The sequence below is a fragment of the Tubulanus polymorphus genome, chromosome 11 (genome assembly GCF_964204645.1).
Source record: "Tubulanus polymorphus chromosome 11, tnTubPoly1.2, whole genome shotgun sequence".
NCBI classification, from domain to species: Eukaryota; Metazoa; Nemertea; class Palaeonemertea; order Tubulaniformes; family Tubulanidae; genus Tubulanus; species Tubulanus polymorphus.
Window position 1 is genome coordinate 4,756,292 of NC_134035.1, and position 16,351 is coordinate 4,772,642.

The window sequence follows — 16,351 nt, forward strand, 5'->3', positions numbered from 1 at the left end:
TTTCTTTAATGAAAAGCAATCCATTCTCAAATGATTTATTCGGGCACTTCGTGTCAAAGATGTCCTTTATTCAATAGGAAAGTGCCCCTCTTCACCGTGAAGTGCCGTTTTTCTTGAAATAGAACAACCCATCAAAAAAGCTTGGCGCGGGCCCGAATCTCCCATCCAACTCGATGCTAGTCAAGTAGCTTAAAATCAGAAGTAATGGCAGATTTGAAAGTCCTGCCTTACATATTTGTACCCGATATATTGGAGTTTTGCATCCTAACGTTTACTGTGAATAGTTCATCTATTCATCCTCCACACACTGAGTCAGTTGCAGCAATGTCCTCAGTCCAAGAATGACCTGAAATCGATCCTCTTACGTTTTTTGTTTTCATATTCAAAGGCACGAACGAGCAAAGCCTTTTGACTGTTGTTGTGGATCAAACTCATAAATAAGAAGCAACTTCAATTTTTCGGTATAAAATCAATTTTTCAATTCATTCGAGTTGATTCTTTTAATTCATACATGATGAATTGACACTTAATACACAAATATAACGCAACGCATGCGCAGTAACTGTACAGTAGTAATACATGTATTCATCGTTCTTAATTGCTTGAAATTTTTGCATGAAGTCCGTGGCCCAAGGCGTTCATCTCCTGCCCCTATAGGCCGCGTTCACACGAAAACTAGTTAGACCGGTCTAAATGGGTCGGTACCTGGTCCGGTCCAAATTTAGACCGGACCAAATTTTGGTGAGCGTTCACACGGCGTTTTGAAACGCGGTGATAAAATCGCTAGTCACCGGGCTCACAAGATGTCGCCATCAGCTATATAATCAATTGCGCCTGAATTTAGTCTTGCTTCCAGATTCGAAGTATAGCAAGACATTCTTTATCTGATCAATTCGATCCTCTGTGAGGTTTCGACATTTTTGCGAATTCGATCTTATTCTATCACGCTGAAACTCTTGGACCGGACCAAAGTTAGACCGGTCTAAATTTCGTCGTGTGAACGCGCCTATAGTCACCAATGTAACGTTAAATGCATTTCCTTTATAGTGGGGTTTAAGTTTCTTGCGCGTCTATCACGCCGGAGCGCTTCGCTCCAATATATCGGCCAATCGATTCAGGCCGTAGGTAGTCGCGATTTCGCGCCATTTCGACAGAATGTTCTTCGCTATTTTATCCTCGTCCGAAATCGCTTTGAACATCGCGACGATACGAACGCGCGGGCAATGTACGTCGAGGTAATCCAGAATCAACGGCACCGAATATCGCGGACTGGCGTCGTCCTGAAAAATACGAAAAAGCAGATACGTTTTTTAAGCGGCGGCGCGCTACGGAGAACTTACAAAATCCTGATACGCATTTCTTGCTGCTCAGGGATTGCCAAGTATTTCATGGGTGATTTTTCAAATTTTCCAAATGGAAAAATCGGGCCTTCATAAAAATGAACAGATACCATCGGTGACTGGTTGATAAATGTGATTTTCAAATCGCTGTAGAAAGTCGCCCTTGGCAAATGCAATACGTGAAATGTAAATGAATTTCCAAAATATTTCCCTGATTTGAGGAAAATTTCTCGAATTCCCAAATATTTCCTAACTGGGAATCGTTATTTCAAAATTCCCAAGTTCCCTGTACTGTGGGAATCATCATGTGATTATCCGAGGTAATCGCAATCTATGAACCTATCAATGCCGTATTTTAATACTTACCGCTAACGGCGCCGGTTCATGCAACATATTCGTAATATCCTCGAGGAATCCGCGAATAATCTGATACAGCAGCACTGACGCGCGATTTGAGTCGCGGGTGCCGCGTTCCGGCGCCGGCGACGACTGTTGACTCGACGCGGCGGCTGGCTGCAGCGGCGTTCGCGTCAGCTTCGACGTCGAAGGTTTCGGCGACGGCGATACGATGATACGCGTAGCGTGCGGTTCACCGGAATCATGCGGTTCGCCGGAACCCTGCGGCGTCGCGGAGATTTTCTCGTCCGTCGATGATTTCAGATTTTCTTCGACAACTGCTGTATCACATTTCGTATTATCCTTATCGGTTTTCGCGTCGCGTGTATCTCCGTCTTGCTGCTTATCAGTTACTCCGTTATCCGTTGAACGTTTATCATCTTGCGACGAATCTTTCTCCGCCGGTGCCAGAGTTTTCATCGGAGTCGATTTCCTCACCTCGATCTCCGGCAGAACGGCGTCGAGAATTTTCAACAGACAACGAATCAATTCGGTGTCTGAAACGTAACGACACAAAAATAAATATAGGTTCAAGACTTTCAAAAAAAAATTCTAGGTATAACGCAGTTTTATAACTCAGTAAATCATTTTCCATTCTTGACTTGCAACTGGAAATAACTTCCTAGTGAACTAATGAATTCATGACTAACTGCCCTAAAAGACTCTGATGAAAGTGTAGAGTGGTTTCATTTTTATTGCGCAATTGTGAAATTCCGAGACTGTATACATAATCTACTACTTCAATGGCAAAATTTGAAGATTTCCACGGACTCAAGTTTTGATCTCTAATAATCGACCCTGACCTTTATTCAGAAGGGAAAATGTGTCCGGCGAATCCATGATGAGTACGTTGAGAACGGACAGAGTCGACGAAAGGCTGCCTTCGCGTTCCTTCAAACCGATCACTGGATCGTCGCATACGATCACTAAATACTGCATCAAATACACACTCACTTCTTCAGCATGATACACTGTATATATAGAGAGAGACATCAGTATTGTAGTTAACTATGCAGTCTTAATCAGGCTTATCGAAGCCCGCTTGAATTTGGTACGCATCTATTTTTAGATCTCAGCAGAGTTTATTCGGGCGAGGTGTCGTCGATCTGTTGTCTATTCCCTGAAACCCTCAGACAATTGACAAGACTTGTCGCCATCCTTGCAAAAACAGATCGCCAAGAACTAAGGGAATCTCGTTTCTGGACTAAACGCACTTTTTATTTCATTTGAAAATGAATTAAAGGTTTGTACAGGACACCAGAAACCTGTCGACATTAAATCTATCACTTTGCATGGAAAAATCAGATCGTCCAGACTTCACTGATTAAAAGTTGATTGTCTGAGGGGTGCGGGGTACATGCAGCAGCTTGATAGCTGAATTTGAATAAGCCATTGAAATCATAATTCATTTCATAGCTATGATTATACATGTATATGGTGTTGTGTCGGCAAAAAGTCATCGATTAATACTGACCTAAAGACTGGACACCGGTTTCTGTGGTCGATACCAATTGGAATATGTGTAAATACGTATCTAAAGTGACGCTCGGTTGAAATCTAAATGGAGACAATAATAATATTCAACAGTCGTTGTCGATCACATCAACTGGACCAGAATCTCAATTCGCCAAGATTTACCCGATTTGTTTGAGAGTTTCGAGAAGCGCCAGCAACATTTCGACCGTTGCCCATTTGTTGCATATATCGTCGTCGATATCGAGTAATTTGTCTAAAAATTCGCCGACGTTTGCTAACAGATCATCTACAATAGGACACGAAATACCGTAAACCGACTAATCAACGAAACAACCTGATACAGTCTACTGTTTAACAACTTACTATTAGTCGAACTGGACAGAATGAACTGGATGTTGGACACGAGGTCAGGTGTTGATTTAATGGCTGTGATCCATGGCTGACGAGCCTCTGGCGTGGTGGAGACGCATGCGTATAATAACCGCATCGTTTCGACGAGAGTCGGTGCATCGTGATTCTCCGTCAGCAACATCACTAATTTTCTGTAATTAATTGATTGAAGGTTTAATAGCAATGCACTGTGAAGCCTGAAGCACCATTCTTGAAATCAGTTTCTTGTGACATGGTTGCACCACACGTCAGAGGCTGGTTGCTGAAAAGTTGGTTAAAGATAACCGGAGGGTAAATACCATAGTAACAATTAACTTAAAATTGTCACTATGTCAACTATCCGCTGGTTAACTCTTCAACAACTTTTTAGCAACTGGCCCCTGACATTTATGGTAGTGCTATTTCAAATAGTTGGCGAATGTTTTGGGGGTGTAGTTACAGGCAGCAGATTGCTTAACCAGGGCGCTTCTCGATGCAGGTCATCAAAAGGGGATGTTTCAAGCATGTAATGTGGATGTTCTCAAGGTGGTGGTCCAAGGCTTCAGATTGTCCGAAGGCTCTAATTTGTCTAATGAGGGTATTGCCAGGCTGCAGTTTGTCTGGGGTAGTTCCAAGCTGCAGTTTATCTGGGGTAGTTCCAAGTTGCAGTTTGTCTGTAGGGGTAGTTCCAAGCTGCAGTTTATCTGGGGTAGTTCCAAGTTGCAGTTTGTCTGTAGGGGTAGTTCCAAGCTGCAGTTTGTCCATAGGGGTAGTTCCAAGCTGCAGTTTGTCTGTAGGGGTGTGGTTTAAGGTTAAGCTTGATTCCTATCATTTGACTGTGAATAGTATAATCATATTTTCAAATAACTTACACTAATTTCTCATTTTTACTAATTTCCTCGCCGACGCTTGAAGTACATGCCATATTCGCGAGAATTCCGATGCAGATCTCGGTAACGCGAGGTGCCTGAGACTTCGTAATTACGCCAGTCAATATCTCGATGGCTTTGAATTCTTGTAGAAATTTCACGACGTCTGTAGACATCGACATGTCCCATAATTTACACAGTTCATCCTGTAAGGCTTCGTCGATATCGAATCCTTGCTCCGATTCTTTCTCTAAGTTTTCTTGGTCGTCGACTTCCTGAGAAAATAATTAACATTATTTCATTTGAGCAAAAAAGAAATTATCATCATCTTTGAGCATCATGGCAAAGTCTAATGATGCCATCAGGTTCAAATCCCTGTGAAGGAATGTAACAGTCTCACAATGCCATCAGGTTCAAATCCCTGTGAGGGAGGAGTGTCACGTGTCATGATGAAGCCATTATCTTCAAATCCATGCCAACTTTTAAGATTCTGAAAATTCTGCGGATAAAAATGAAGGGATGAAAATCTTGAGTTTTAAGGGATACGGCATGATTCTGTAACTGAAACATCTAGTTGATTAACTAACTCGATGCTAAAGATGTGACATTTGAAAACTTTCGAAGGATACATTTCACAAAATACTTTTGCTAATGACGATGATTGTAGTAGAGACCTGTATTAATTTCATGAGAGTTGTAAACAGCCAATGTTTGCTGAACACAGTGTCGCCAATGTTATCAGCGTGAATTAATTCCGTGCGATCTGCTAATTCTTGCGGTGGAGACGGGTTACGATCACCTGCAGAATAAGAAAATAACTAATCAGAACAAATTAATCATCATTTCCCAATCAATGGCAGTGCCGCGACATAAATAGGCCCCCCTCACTGGGGGGTATGCGGGGGTGGCGGATACACCCCTTTAGAGATAGCTAATTTATAAAATTACTCTGTAATCAATGTTTAAGATTTTTCTTGCCAATGTGATAAGTCTTTTATACCTCCTAATGATTGATTAAGACTAGAGCTCGGTAAACGTCTCTAAAGCCTCCAATTTTCAAAATGTTTTTTGAGGGAGGCCCACCAAACACCCGGCATTGTGCTTGGATACTGGATTGATGCAAATTCGACCCCCTTGGCTTATAAAAATTCCTGGGGACACCTATGAGTCTCATCATCATCATCTAAGACTATATAAGTATGAGACTCTCCGAGTCCGAGACTTATGGATGTGACTGTGAGACAGGAGAGGAGAGTTGTTAATGTTAGTTAGAGACTGAGTGGAAACTGGTGAGATGTCACTTACAGCTGTGGTCATCCATCCCGCGCTGTCACTCTGTCAGTTCCGAGCTGTCTTGGTTAAATCGAATAAACCGCAAAAACTACAATCCGTGGCAAAAACCCTCGGCGTAGCGTCACCTAGAACCAATATATAAACAATTTATTTGGATTGTATTTAAATAAGGTAGCTTGACTTGAATTTAATAAAGGCGATTGACTTGAATTTAACCATCCTCGCATGCCAGGGTTCGGTTGCCTCCCAGTGACGTGGCAAGCGAGGATAGATTTGATAACGGGTCTTCGTAAGATCTTCGATTATTCACATATTCATTTTCGTTACAATGGCTATTAACGCTCTTTCCGAACGAGGCAAATACATGCGAGACATGCATAATTTTCTGATCGGATATTACAAAAATTACGAACAAAACCCGTACGATCATGCTGCCAATAAATCTGTAAGATTATTTTATCTAACGCATTAACACCTGCAAATAGCACAGGGACTCGTCACAATTGATAGTGAATGAATAAAACTAGTATCAATGACCAACCCCAGTATCCCATAATAAAAATTTGTTTTTATTATACAGGGATACTGGGGTTGGTCATTGATACTGGTTTTATTCATCCCACTATCAATTGTGACAAGTCCCTGTTGCAAATAGCGATGTTGTTTATGGAATTTATATGTACACTCTCTCTCTTTCTCTCAAAATGTTCATAGTCGTATTTTATATTTCTCCCTAGGGTATTATCAACTTCGGAACTGCCCAGTCAAACCTGTGCAGTGATATCTTGAATGCAAAGGTGCGTCGCGATTATTCTCAGGGCCATAATGACTTAGTAATCGCATTGTTACATATGAGTATTCCTACTCAAATCACCTAGATGCCTTTTGAGTTCAGTCTCGAATTCGATAAAAAGGTTCAATATTGGATGTTCGCATCAAATGTAGCATTTTCGGCATTGTCCAGTCTTTTTGTATACGGTAGCTAATTTCTCTAAAAAGTGACCACATTCTTTCATCCGTGGATACACCCGATAAATTATTACCGTAGTACCGGGTACTTTTAAACGTTCCCGTTTTTAATAGTGAAAATGCGTTTATTATTATGTGTTTTACGCAGGCTAGAGTTAGCATTTTCATAGAAAACGATCGCACCGTATTCAGATCGTTTCTTTTCTCCATACGTGAAACACAAATACCGAAAAAAGAAACCATGATTTTACAGGATGATACATGAATACGTATATATATATATATAGTACTAATGTAGCAAACACACATGCTCAAATAGAGGTTGTCGTCGATTTTTAGATGAGGGAAAAATACACCATCCATTGGACGTCGGATTGCCAATCATATTTCAATTATGCCGGAGTTGCACAGTTAAGTCAAATAACGCTTATTGATTAATGAGCCAAACTAGAAATTGATAAGATATGTTGACGTGAGAAATGTTACCATGTATGTAATTTCTGCCAGATTTCGAGAGGCTTTGGCCGAGTTTTTGACCGAGAGGTTTAAATCGTGTACACAAATTCACCCGCAAAACGTAAGTGCATTCGTTCAACATCCCATTTCCCCCTCGTTACATTTCGAAAGATTATTCGTCTTTAAAAAAAAACTCCACAGTTGTCGGTGGTCACTGGTTCGGGGAGCGTTTTGGAAGCATTAGCGTTTCTACTTAGTGACGAAGGAGGTATGGTATGATTGTAACCATTGAAGGTTTCGTGGCATTCATGTTCCCCTATAGGCTACCGGAGGCATCCACTTTCGTTTTAGATTATTTCATGGGCGCGACCCCGATGTATTGCGGTGTGTTCACCAATATTGAAACGAAAGCAAGAGCTAAGATATATCCGATTCCGCTAAGCAGTAAGGTACCAAAAAAAATCCAAATTTCCCAATGGGCACCTTTCTTAACTTGAAAACTATGTAAAACTTGATTTAATGCAGTTAGAACCCGGTGAAACGGAGCCATTTCAATTGTCTTTGACCCGCGTTAAAAGAGCATATCGGGAGGCGATCGAAAAGGTAGGAAAAAATGGGACAACCTTTTGAGATCATTGCGCTGCGAATGAAGCATCGCTAGTGATTAGGTTTTTCTCTATTTTTGAAGGGAATTCGAATTAAAGGTATCATATTACTAAATCCGTCCAATCCGTTGGGAACTGTAATGGATAAGCAATCTTTGATGGATGTGCTCAATTTTGCTGCTGAGTGAGTTTTAGAAATAAAAGTTTTACAATCCCTATTTTCTAATAAACTGTTAAAACCAGTTCGATTTCTTTCTCGCCAGACACGAGATCCACGTGATTTCCGATGAAGTTTACGGTTTGTCCGTATTCGATAAAAACGCGAAACACTGCAGCATTCTGAGTCTCGCTGATTTACCTGATCCGGATAGAACGCATTTCGTATGGAGTTTCAGCAAGGCAAGTCCAATGTCCTGCTTTATGTTCGCTTATGGGGGTGATGATACCGTCTGCGATGAATTGTATTTTTAATTTCGTTTCGTAGGATTTCGGATTATTGGGAGTACGATGCGGAATTTTGTTTTCGTTCAATAAGATTGTGAACGCAACGATGGCCGATCAGTTAGCTTGCTTTAGCGCCGTGCCAAAGCTTATTCAGAACATGCTTACGAACATTATTTCAGACAAGGGTATGTTATGAACTTTTGTAGACTTTCCCATCGACACAAATGAAATAACCTTTTTCTAATAAGCTTTTTCTCGTGTTTAAATTTTAATGACACGCGTATAGAATGGTTGGATGACGTGTATTTCCCGACGAACCTGAGGCGAATGAAAGAATGTTACGACTACATGAGTAAAAGATTAAAAAGTATCGGTATTCCCGTGCTGGACGGAAAGGGGGCTTTCTTTCTGTGGGTGCAATTTGGAAAGGTAACAGGCTAGATCTTTTTGGCATTTTTTGAAAATGATAGAGGTCACAGCAAGCTGAAAACTGACCATCATTTTTGTTCGGTTACTGTGACCGTGACCCAGTCCAAAAACTGTTTTTGCAAAAAGCGATCAAATCTTTGTTGTAGGTATTCGGTGATGATTGCACTCTTGATCAGGAATTCGAAATTTTTGAGCGGCTACTCAACTTAGATGGCGGAGGCGTGTACATTGTACCCGGTAGAGAGTTTAAGTGTATAGAACCCGGCTGGTTTAGAGTCGTTTTCACTATGGATAAAACTCTACTCGACGTTGGTATGCCCGCCGTTTCGTGATCAAAGATGTATCCAAAAAAGTATCCACTATTTCGTTACTATATAATCGCGGGGTTTTTTTCAGGATGCGATCGTTTTGAGAAACTAGTCAATTCGATCGGGTGTCCAAAATTATCATCCAAAGTTGGTGATGGAGTAGTCCTGTCGGCATAGGACTGATAAATCGGAAACTGGATTTCTACGGACCCTACAACGCAGCGATACTATTGATTTCTTTTGAATGATATAGTAGTATGAAGTGTGTACCCGTTAACTATTATAGCAAGTTTCATTAAAGTTGTGACAAAAGCAAGTTGTGACACTTTTAGAATATACACACAATCTTTAAAGACTTATATACAGCTTATATTTTCGTCTGATCGTTTTTAATGTGCAATCTTAGCATAGCAGTTTTTCGCTTAAGACCTACAGACACGAGGCATGATTGGTGTATAATAAATACATAACCACTTCCAGGACTGGGTGGATGCAATTAATTATGGCGTGTATAGAAATATATAACATCAATGATATTGAAGTATCAAAAGAGTTTGGTGCAAAAAGAAATAGCATTTTTTCATTTCGTGCATTTAGATGGGTTGAAAAATTCAATATGTAGCAGCTTTCATCCTGATGTGCGACAGGCTGCCGCGCTGAACGCCCTAAGTATTAGCACCTGTTGCCAGAGCTAAAAATTCTACATGACGCTAAGTGTTCCGCACTATCTGCCAGAAGTCTCTGAGCGCTCCGTAATCATGGCATCATGAAGTCACCACCCAGACCTGCTGGAGCGTAGGTCGTGCGGCGTTATTACGGGAGACTCCGACGATTCAGTCTAGCCGTTGTTTCCCAGACGTAGTAGGGAACCCACGTACTACTAATGTCCGGGGGGCCATTCAGACTACGGGTTAGATTCACACTTTGGTGAATACGTAAAATGTCCAAGAAAGGCAGACACGAATTATGCAAAATTTATTGTAATTCTTTAGTGCTGTTATCGATTTGACATTTTTTGGCAGTGAAATCGCTCATTTCATCTATACCAGTAATTGTGCACAATAAAATTGTAATTGTATATTTTCGGTGAATTGGTCAACAAAGAATCAATAAAGTTATTTTGAATTTGAGTTTGAACTTGGTATTTGACAACTCTATCACCGCCGCCAGGTCTGATTTCAAGGACGTCGACCCACCTCTTCATCCGAAACAGGTACCGGCGATTTTTCGCCCTTTCGTCTCGAATTATTAGTCTTTTCGAGCCCTTCTAAAGTTTTTTGGAGGTTTTTGTTCCTGCAGTCCAACTAGCAACAGACAGATGCTAGCTTCTGATACATTGTCATTTTTAAGGTGTGCTGTGTGAATGTTTTGTTCACAGGGAAATTGATAGTGAATGAATATAACCAGTATCAATGACGAACCCCAGTATCCCTGTAAAAAAACAAGGGTGGCAACTAATCATCAATCTGAAAATGACCTCTCCACGTCAATCAACTGTAATTCCAAAAATCCTAAACCGATTCACATGAAATTAGCTTTAATACAAACTAGAAGACTTTTTGCTTCCAACGAGCCTATAACGATCACTCTACGACAAATATCTCACAACGAAATCGGCATTTTACGGGAGATAGCTCAAAATGTAGGTGTTCAGATTCTATGGTGGACAGCAAAAATGGCAGAGACACGCATCCCTCAAGTTGTCTTGTTGCTAACAAACTACAGTGTTACAATAATTAGTTTCAAAGTGAAAAAATGGTGTCATTTTTGCTATTTCTGTATTCATATCGCATCAAGTACGGACTATGATGAAGGAGCCTCTGAATGAATATATTATGATAATAAGAAAACTGAATGTGTGAGGTTTGTAATGATAGTTTATTTTTCACAATCGAAACTGGATTTCTGGTGGTTTGAAGTCACAGCGATTTAAAAATATCGAGAAAATGTCGATCGTCTCTTAGTGTCTGTGGTACATCAGACACTAAGGTTCATGGTGAATGGTCTTAAATGACCAGAAACAGAATGGTCGGACGGTTCAAATAAAACATTGTCATCGATTGTTCAATTTTTCGTTAATTTTCTCACTAAGGATTACTAGTTTTATTAAGTGCAATGGATTTTGAATTGCTGTTTGGTTGCCTCAGTAGAGAAGTTAAGAGAGGGACATGTATTCTATGTTTGAGGCCTAAGCTGTGTGAGATGACAATATCGGCCTTTTTCAATTTGAATGCCGGGAATGAATTTTGTTTCTCAATAATATGTGGTTTTGCGGCGTGAATTTTGGAAAATTTTTTCCGGTTTTTAAATTAATTTGTGTATGATATAATTGTAGGTGAGGCCGCGGTTACCTGCCTGGATCCAAGCAAGATGTCTCTTTCTCAGCGCGCCAATGATACTTACAATTTAAACAATTTTTTGACAAAATATTACAATCTATTTCTTCAAAACCCGTACGATCATAATACCAATAAATCGGTGAGTTTATAGATATAGGTAGCTGAAATTCAGATGAATCAGTTGATCTTCCTAAAAATCAGAATTTAAATGATCAGTCAGCGTGAGGCTATATGATATATGTTATTTGTTATATTTGATAGACACAATCTCACAGTGAACCTAAGCATATTTGCATTAAAGTTGCCTGAACTTTGCTCGTTTATCGATATATTTTTTTTAGGGTATTCTCAACCTGGGCACTGCCGAGACTAATCTATGTAGTGATATCTTGAGTGCGAAGGTTCGTTATCGATTAGCAGGTCATTCGCTCTTATTAGGTTATTGTAGATATAGAGATAGGCCTAATTTTGAAATACGTTGAATTCTAGATAAAAGAAAAAGACGTCATTCAATGGACGACGGAATGCCAGTTTTATTTTGACTACGTCGGAATTAAACCGTAGGTTATGTTGCCGATTACTTAAATGTTTATGCATCGGGCATTTCAGGGATCAGTTGCTCAAAAATTGATTAAAGACAACCAGTTGATAGATACTATAGTAACAGTGAACTTTTATTGTCACTATGTCGACTATCCACTGGTTAACTCTTGAGCAACTAGCCCCTGGTTCTTCGAATGAAGAAAAATGGGGAATTCCAGATTAATTTTTCTCCCTTCATTGTCATTTCTTGAAAGTCAGTAAAATCGAATTTTTGCAGTCTAGTTATTCTTGCTGGTGCCAAGTGGCACAACAAACCTCTTGATAAAAACTGACCCCACTGAGGATATCTTAGAATTTAATCGGGGAACTTTATTTTATGGCATCTTTCGTTGTGCCAATAATTTGTTTATGTAATTTGTCAGATTTCGGGAGGCATTGGCCACGTTTTTTACCGAGAGATTCGAAGCATGTAAGAAAATCGACCCGAATAACGTAAGTTCGATATTTCATATTTAATTCAATGTCCGTATTCATTTTCAATTCTAATTCAGTGTATTTCATCTGCCAATTATTTGCACAGCTGTCGGTGGTCACTGGTTCGGGCGCACTTCTGGAAGCTTTGGCATTTCTAATCTGCGATGACGGAGGTATTTAAAACACCGATTTGTACCCGGTATTTGATTCGATTTCGCTCGCTCGTTATTCATATTTTCTTCGTAGATTATTTGCTGGGCGCGACGCCGATGTACGGCGGCGTATTCACCGACATCGCGGCAAAATGTCGAAATAAAATCTATCCAATTTCACTCAGTAGTAAGGTATTGAAAAAGAAAACATCTACGGATTTTCCTCATGTCGCGAACCTCGTAATTTGAATTATAGAATGGTTGATTATTGGATTCTATTTAATTCAGTTGGAACCCGGTGAAACGGAGCCATTTCAATTGTCCTTGACCCGTGTGAAAAGAGCTTATCAGGAGGCAATCGAAAAGGTAAAAACTAGTGCAATTCTATATTGATATGTGTGCTTCCTGTACCCTGTACCCTCAGACAATCACCTTTTGTTTTAAAGTCTGGACAGGCTGATGATTTTCCACGCGTGGTGTTTAAATGTCTTAAATTAAGGTGCAGGGTACAGACAGCAGGTTGACATAAGTATTGGTTCGAGGGGTGCAGGGTACAGACAGCAGGTTGACATAAGTATTGGTTCGAGGGGTGCAGGGTACAGACAGCAGGTTGACATAAGTATTGGTTTGAGGGGTGCAGGGTACAGACAGCAGGTTGACATAAGTATTGGTTTGAGGGGTGCAGGGTACAGACAGCAGGTTGACATAAGTATTGGTTTGAAGGGTGCAGGGTACAGACAGCAAGTTGACATAAGTGTTGGTTTCATTTTAGGGAATTTGTATTAAAGGTATTTTACTACTGAATCCGTCCAATCCGTTGGGAACCGTAATGGATAAGAAATCTTTGATGGATGTGCTGAATTTCGCTGCTGAGTGAGTGTAAAAAATTAAAAACATTCCTTTTAACCTACCCGCTTGAATAAACGGTTAAAACCAATTTTTTTCTCACTTGCCAGACACAAGATTCACGTGATTTCCGATGAAGTTTACGGTTTGTCCATATTCGATAAAAACGCCAAACACTGCAGCGTTCTGAGTCTCGCTGATTTACCTGATCCGGATAGAACGCATTTCGTATGGAGTTTCAGCAAGGCGAGTTCACATAATTTTAGGATATACGACAAACCTCATCACATTCAACAGTCAGTCTGAAACATATTTCAATATTTTTTTCAGGATTTCGGATTGTCTGGTTTACGATGTGGAATCTTGCATTCGTTCAATAAAGTTCTTAACGCAACGATGGCTATGCATCTGACATACTTTATTGCCGTACCAAGACTATTACAGGATACGCTAACAAAAATTATTTCAGACAAAGGTACAAAGAAAATTTAATCTTTATCATGCAGTCTGGATCCGCCATTCAAACGTTCAACCTTGTAGTTTGACAATCGGTTTTTTAAATTGTGCCGATGAAATGTCTAATGTTTGGTGTTTGTAGTTTATTTTCAATTGAAAATGTCTCATGTGAAGTTTTGACCACATGTGAAGTGTGGACGATCAGTTTTTGAAACTGTGCTGATAAAATGTCCAATATCTGGTGTTTGTAGTAGATTTTCAATTAAAAATGTCTTGGGGTGAAGCACTGAAGACAAGTGAAATGCGTACAATTTTTGCAAGTGTGCTGATATAATGTCTAATGTTTAAAGTTCATTTCAATCAAAAATGTCCTTGGTGATTATCACTAATTATTGTAATAAAAAAGTGTGACATCCCCTCCAGATTTGTTACAGGGATCCAGTTTCATGAAAAAAATTAACAATAATCTTTTGTTTTATTGCTATTGGTTATTCCATGTTTTCAATGAGGACAACAATTCAAACTCAAACTTAAACTTGTTCATGAAACCGTACCGTGGTGTATAAGTCTCTGAATGAATGATATATTTTAGAATGGTTGGATAGCGTGTACTTCCCGACGAACCTGCAGCGTATGAAAGAATGTTACGACTACATGCGCGGGAAGCTAGAAAGTATCGGTATTCCCGTGCTGGACAGCAAGGGAGCTTTCTTTCTGTGGGTGCAATTCGGAAAGGTAATACGATGAAAAATTAAGCGCATCCTTCGAAATCGCCTGACTTGCTATCGGAATATGGCTTTGCTTACACCGAATTTGATTCTGACGTATTTTTTATGTTAACGCGTTTTATAGGTATTCGGTGATGATTGCACTTTCGCTCAGGAATTGGAATTTTTCGAAAGTTTAGTCAATTTAGACGGCGGAGGCGTGTACATTGTGCCTGGTAGAGAGTTAAAGTGTATAGAACCCGGCTGGTTTAGAGTCATTTTCACTATGGATAGAACTCTTCTCGACGTTGGTACGTGTTCATATCGATATATCGCGGAACCTCCGTAGCGAGAAATTCGATAATTGTTAAGCTGAATATCTTTCTAGAAAAACTATGTACCATTACATAGAAAATACCACACTGATTTAACAGAAGAAAAGCTTTCAGCTATAGTTGAAGCTATAAATCTATCTAATCCAATGTTTCTATAGACTATATCTTAATATATCTCTTAGTAGGAATCATTCCTGAAAATGATGTATTTGATGTCTTAGTATTCGGAAATAAAACCCATTTCTCTCGTTTTAATTGATGAAACAAAATACGAGGGTAAAATCCATCGACCTCGAATATAAAAAAAAGGTTCTTAGAGCTGTTCTACTGCGATCAAGATTTTCAATATTTCTCCAATCATGAGGTGGTGGTAAAAATTCAGCCCAAGTTTTAGAGCGCTAACTATCCTTTTGATTTGACTTAGAAAGTACAGGTACGACTAAGATATTGCAGTGACCTGATTTTTATAATTATAACAAAAATATCAGTTATAACTGATTGATTCTCCAGTGCCTTGTATTTCTTTGCATCGAGGTTCCACTGTTATCAGTCAATTTCTCGAAAAAAAATTACAAAAACTATACTGCAACTGAAATGATGCGTTCGTTTTTATCATATTTCAGGATTCGACCGTATGGAAAAAGTAGTCAATTCATTCAGGTGCTCGAATAAAGATGTTGAATTACCTGAACTCGTCGAGGGAGCCGTCTCTAATTCTTTGCTGTCTCAAGGTAAATTTCCAAACATGTATCCGTAGAGAATCCCGCAATGATAACGAAAAATAATGGAAAGTCCGAAAATTTCAGTCGTAACTCAGTATTATCTGAATAGTAGACGAATATTAAAATAAAGTCGAAACGTTGAATAAACTGCTAGCTCAAGGAAACATTTTCGGCGGACTTTCGTTGCTATTGCGGGATTGGTCTTTATATTATCTTCACAACATGGATGTAATGTTTTATCAAAGTAGTCTTAATTGAAATCGGAACTGGTAGCTCTTTTTGAAGACCCGAATATGTTTCGATCTATTCTTTTTCATGTAATAAGACGCGCCGGCGTCATTGGAGGGACTGCTGAGCACGTTGACGACGCAGATCCGCGATTCAAACTGGTTGAAGGACAACACGGCCGAACGCTGGCAGAGCGAAAATCCTGAATTAGCTCGAGAATGGCAACGAGCCACGAAAGATCAAAAATCAACATAATGCAGCGCACGAAATATATGAATCTTTTCTGTTGACAATCTGTGATTTTTGCAATTCAGGGACTGTTCTTAGATTTTGCTTTATTTTGATGAAATTCTCTGCATCTATACTTCAGTCATTACTTTATACATGTATTTAACAGTAATCAATAATGCTCATCGTAACGGGATTAGAGGTCACGCAATGTCTTAATAGTCAGGGATTCCAGGAAATATCTTAAGTACAGGGGCTGCAGTCGCTGAAAAGTTGGTTAAAGATAACCATAGTGACAATGAAGTTTTTATAGTCACTATGTCAACTATCCACTGGTTAACTCTAACCAACTTTTGAGCAACTGGCC

General features: G+C 39.6%; 4 protein-coding genes across 4 annotated transcripts; 3 read left to right on the forward strand and 1 right to left on the reverse strand.

The window, feature by feature from the left end:
- Positions 1-496: 496 nt before the first annotated feature.
- LOC141912801 (protein saal1-like) lies at positions 497-5,861 on the reverse strand. The gene is made up of 9 exons (XM_074804200.1): positions 5,756-5,861; positions 5,125-5,249; positions 4,454-4,725; positions 3,576-3,754; positions 3,375-3,498; positions 3,211-3,293; positions 2,540-2,707; positions 1,707-2,233; positions 497-1,280 (listed from the first exon to the last, which is right to left on the reverse strand). Exons 1-9 carry the CDS (start codon positions 5,769-5,771, stop codon positions 1,074-1,076), a joined length of 1,701 nt encoding a protein of 566 aa, XP_074660301.1. The 5' UTR covers positions 5,772-5,861; the 3' UTR covers positions 497-1,073.
- A 243-nt stretch (positions 5,862-6,104) lies between these two features.
- LOC141912446 (1-aminocyclopropane-1-carboxylate synthase-like protein 1) lies at positions 6,105-7,200 on the forward strand. Its single transcript, XM_074803645.1, has 3 exons — positions 6,105-6,188; positions 6,481-6,540; positions 7,052-7,200. The coding sequence occupies exons 1-3, from the start codon at positions 6,108-6,110 to the stop codon at positions 7,148-7,150; spliced, it is 240 nt and encodes a 79-aa protein (XP_074659746.1). The 5' UTR covers positions 6,105-6,107; the 3' UTR covers positions 7,151-7,200.
- A 52-nt stretch (positions 7,201-7,252) lies between these two features.
- On the forward strand, positions 7,253-8,978 carry LOC141912926 (1-aminocyclopropane-1-carboxylate synthase-like protein 1). The gene is made up of 8 exons (XM_074804356.1): positions 7,253-7,436; positions 7,520-7,617; positions 7,694-7,771; positions 7,857-7,957; positions 8,037-8,172; positions 8,258-8,402; positions 8,504-8,646; positions 8,793-8,978. The coding sequence occupies exons 2-8, from the start codon at positions 7,528-7,530 to the stop codon at positions 8,976-8,978; spliced, it is 879 nt and encodes a 292-aa protein (XP_074660457.1). The 5' UTR covers positions 7,253-7,436; positions 7,520-7,527.
- Positions 8,979-10,140: 1,162 nt separating this feature from the next.
- Positions 10,141-16,256, forward strand: LOC141912768 (1-aminocyclopropane-1-carboxylate synthase-like protein 1). The gene is made up of 15 exons (XM_074804154.1): positions 10,141-10,167; positions 11,290-11,432; positions 11,635-11,694; positions 11,783-11,853; positions 12,259-12,328; positions 12,417-12,483; positions 12,557-12,654; positions 12,751-12,828; positions 13,235-13,335; positions 13,419-13,554; positions 13,639-13,783; positions 14,357-14,499; positions 14,617-14,782; positions 15,430-15,537; positions 15,854-16,256. Exons 2-15 carry the CDS (start codon positions 11,325-11,327, stop codon positions 16,009-16,011), a joined length of 1,509 nt encoding a protein of 502 aa, XP_074660255.1. The 5' UTR covers positions 10,141-10,167; positions 11,290-11,324; the 3' UTR covers positions 16,012-16,256.
- Positions 16,257-16,351: the final 95 nt, after the last annotated feature.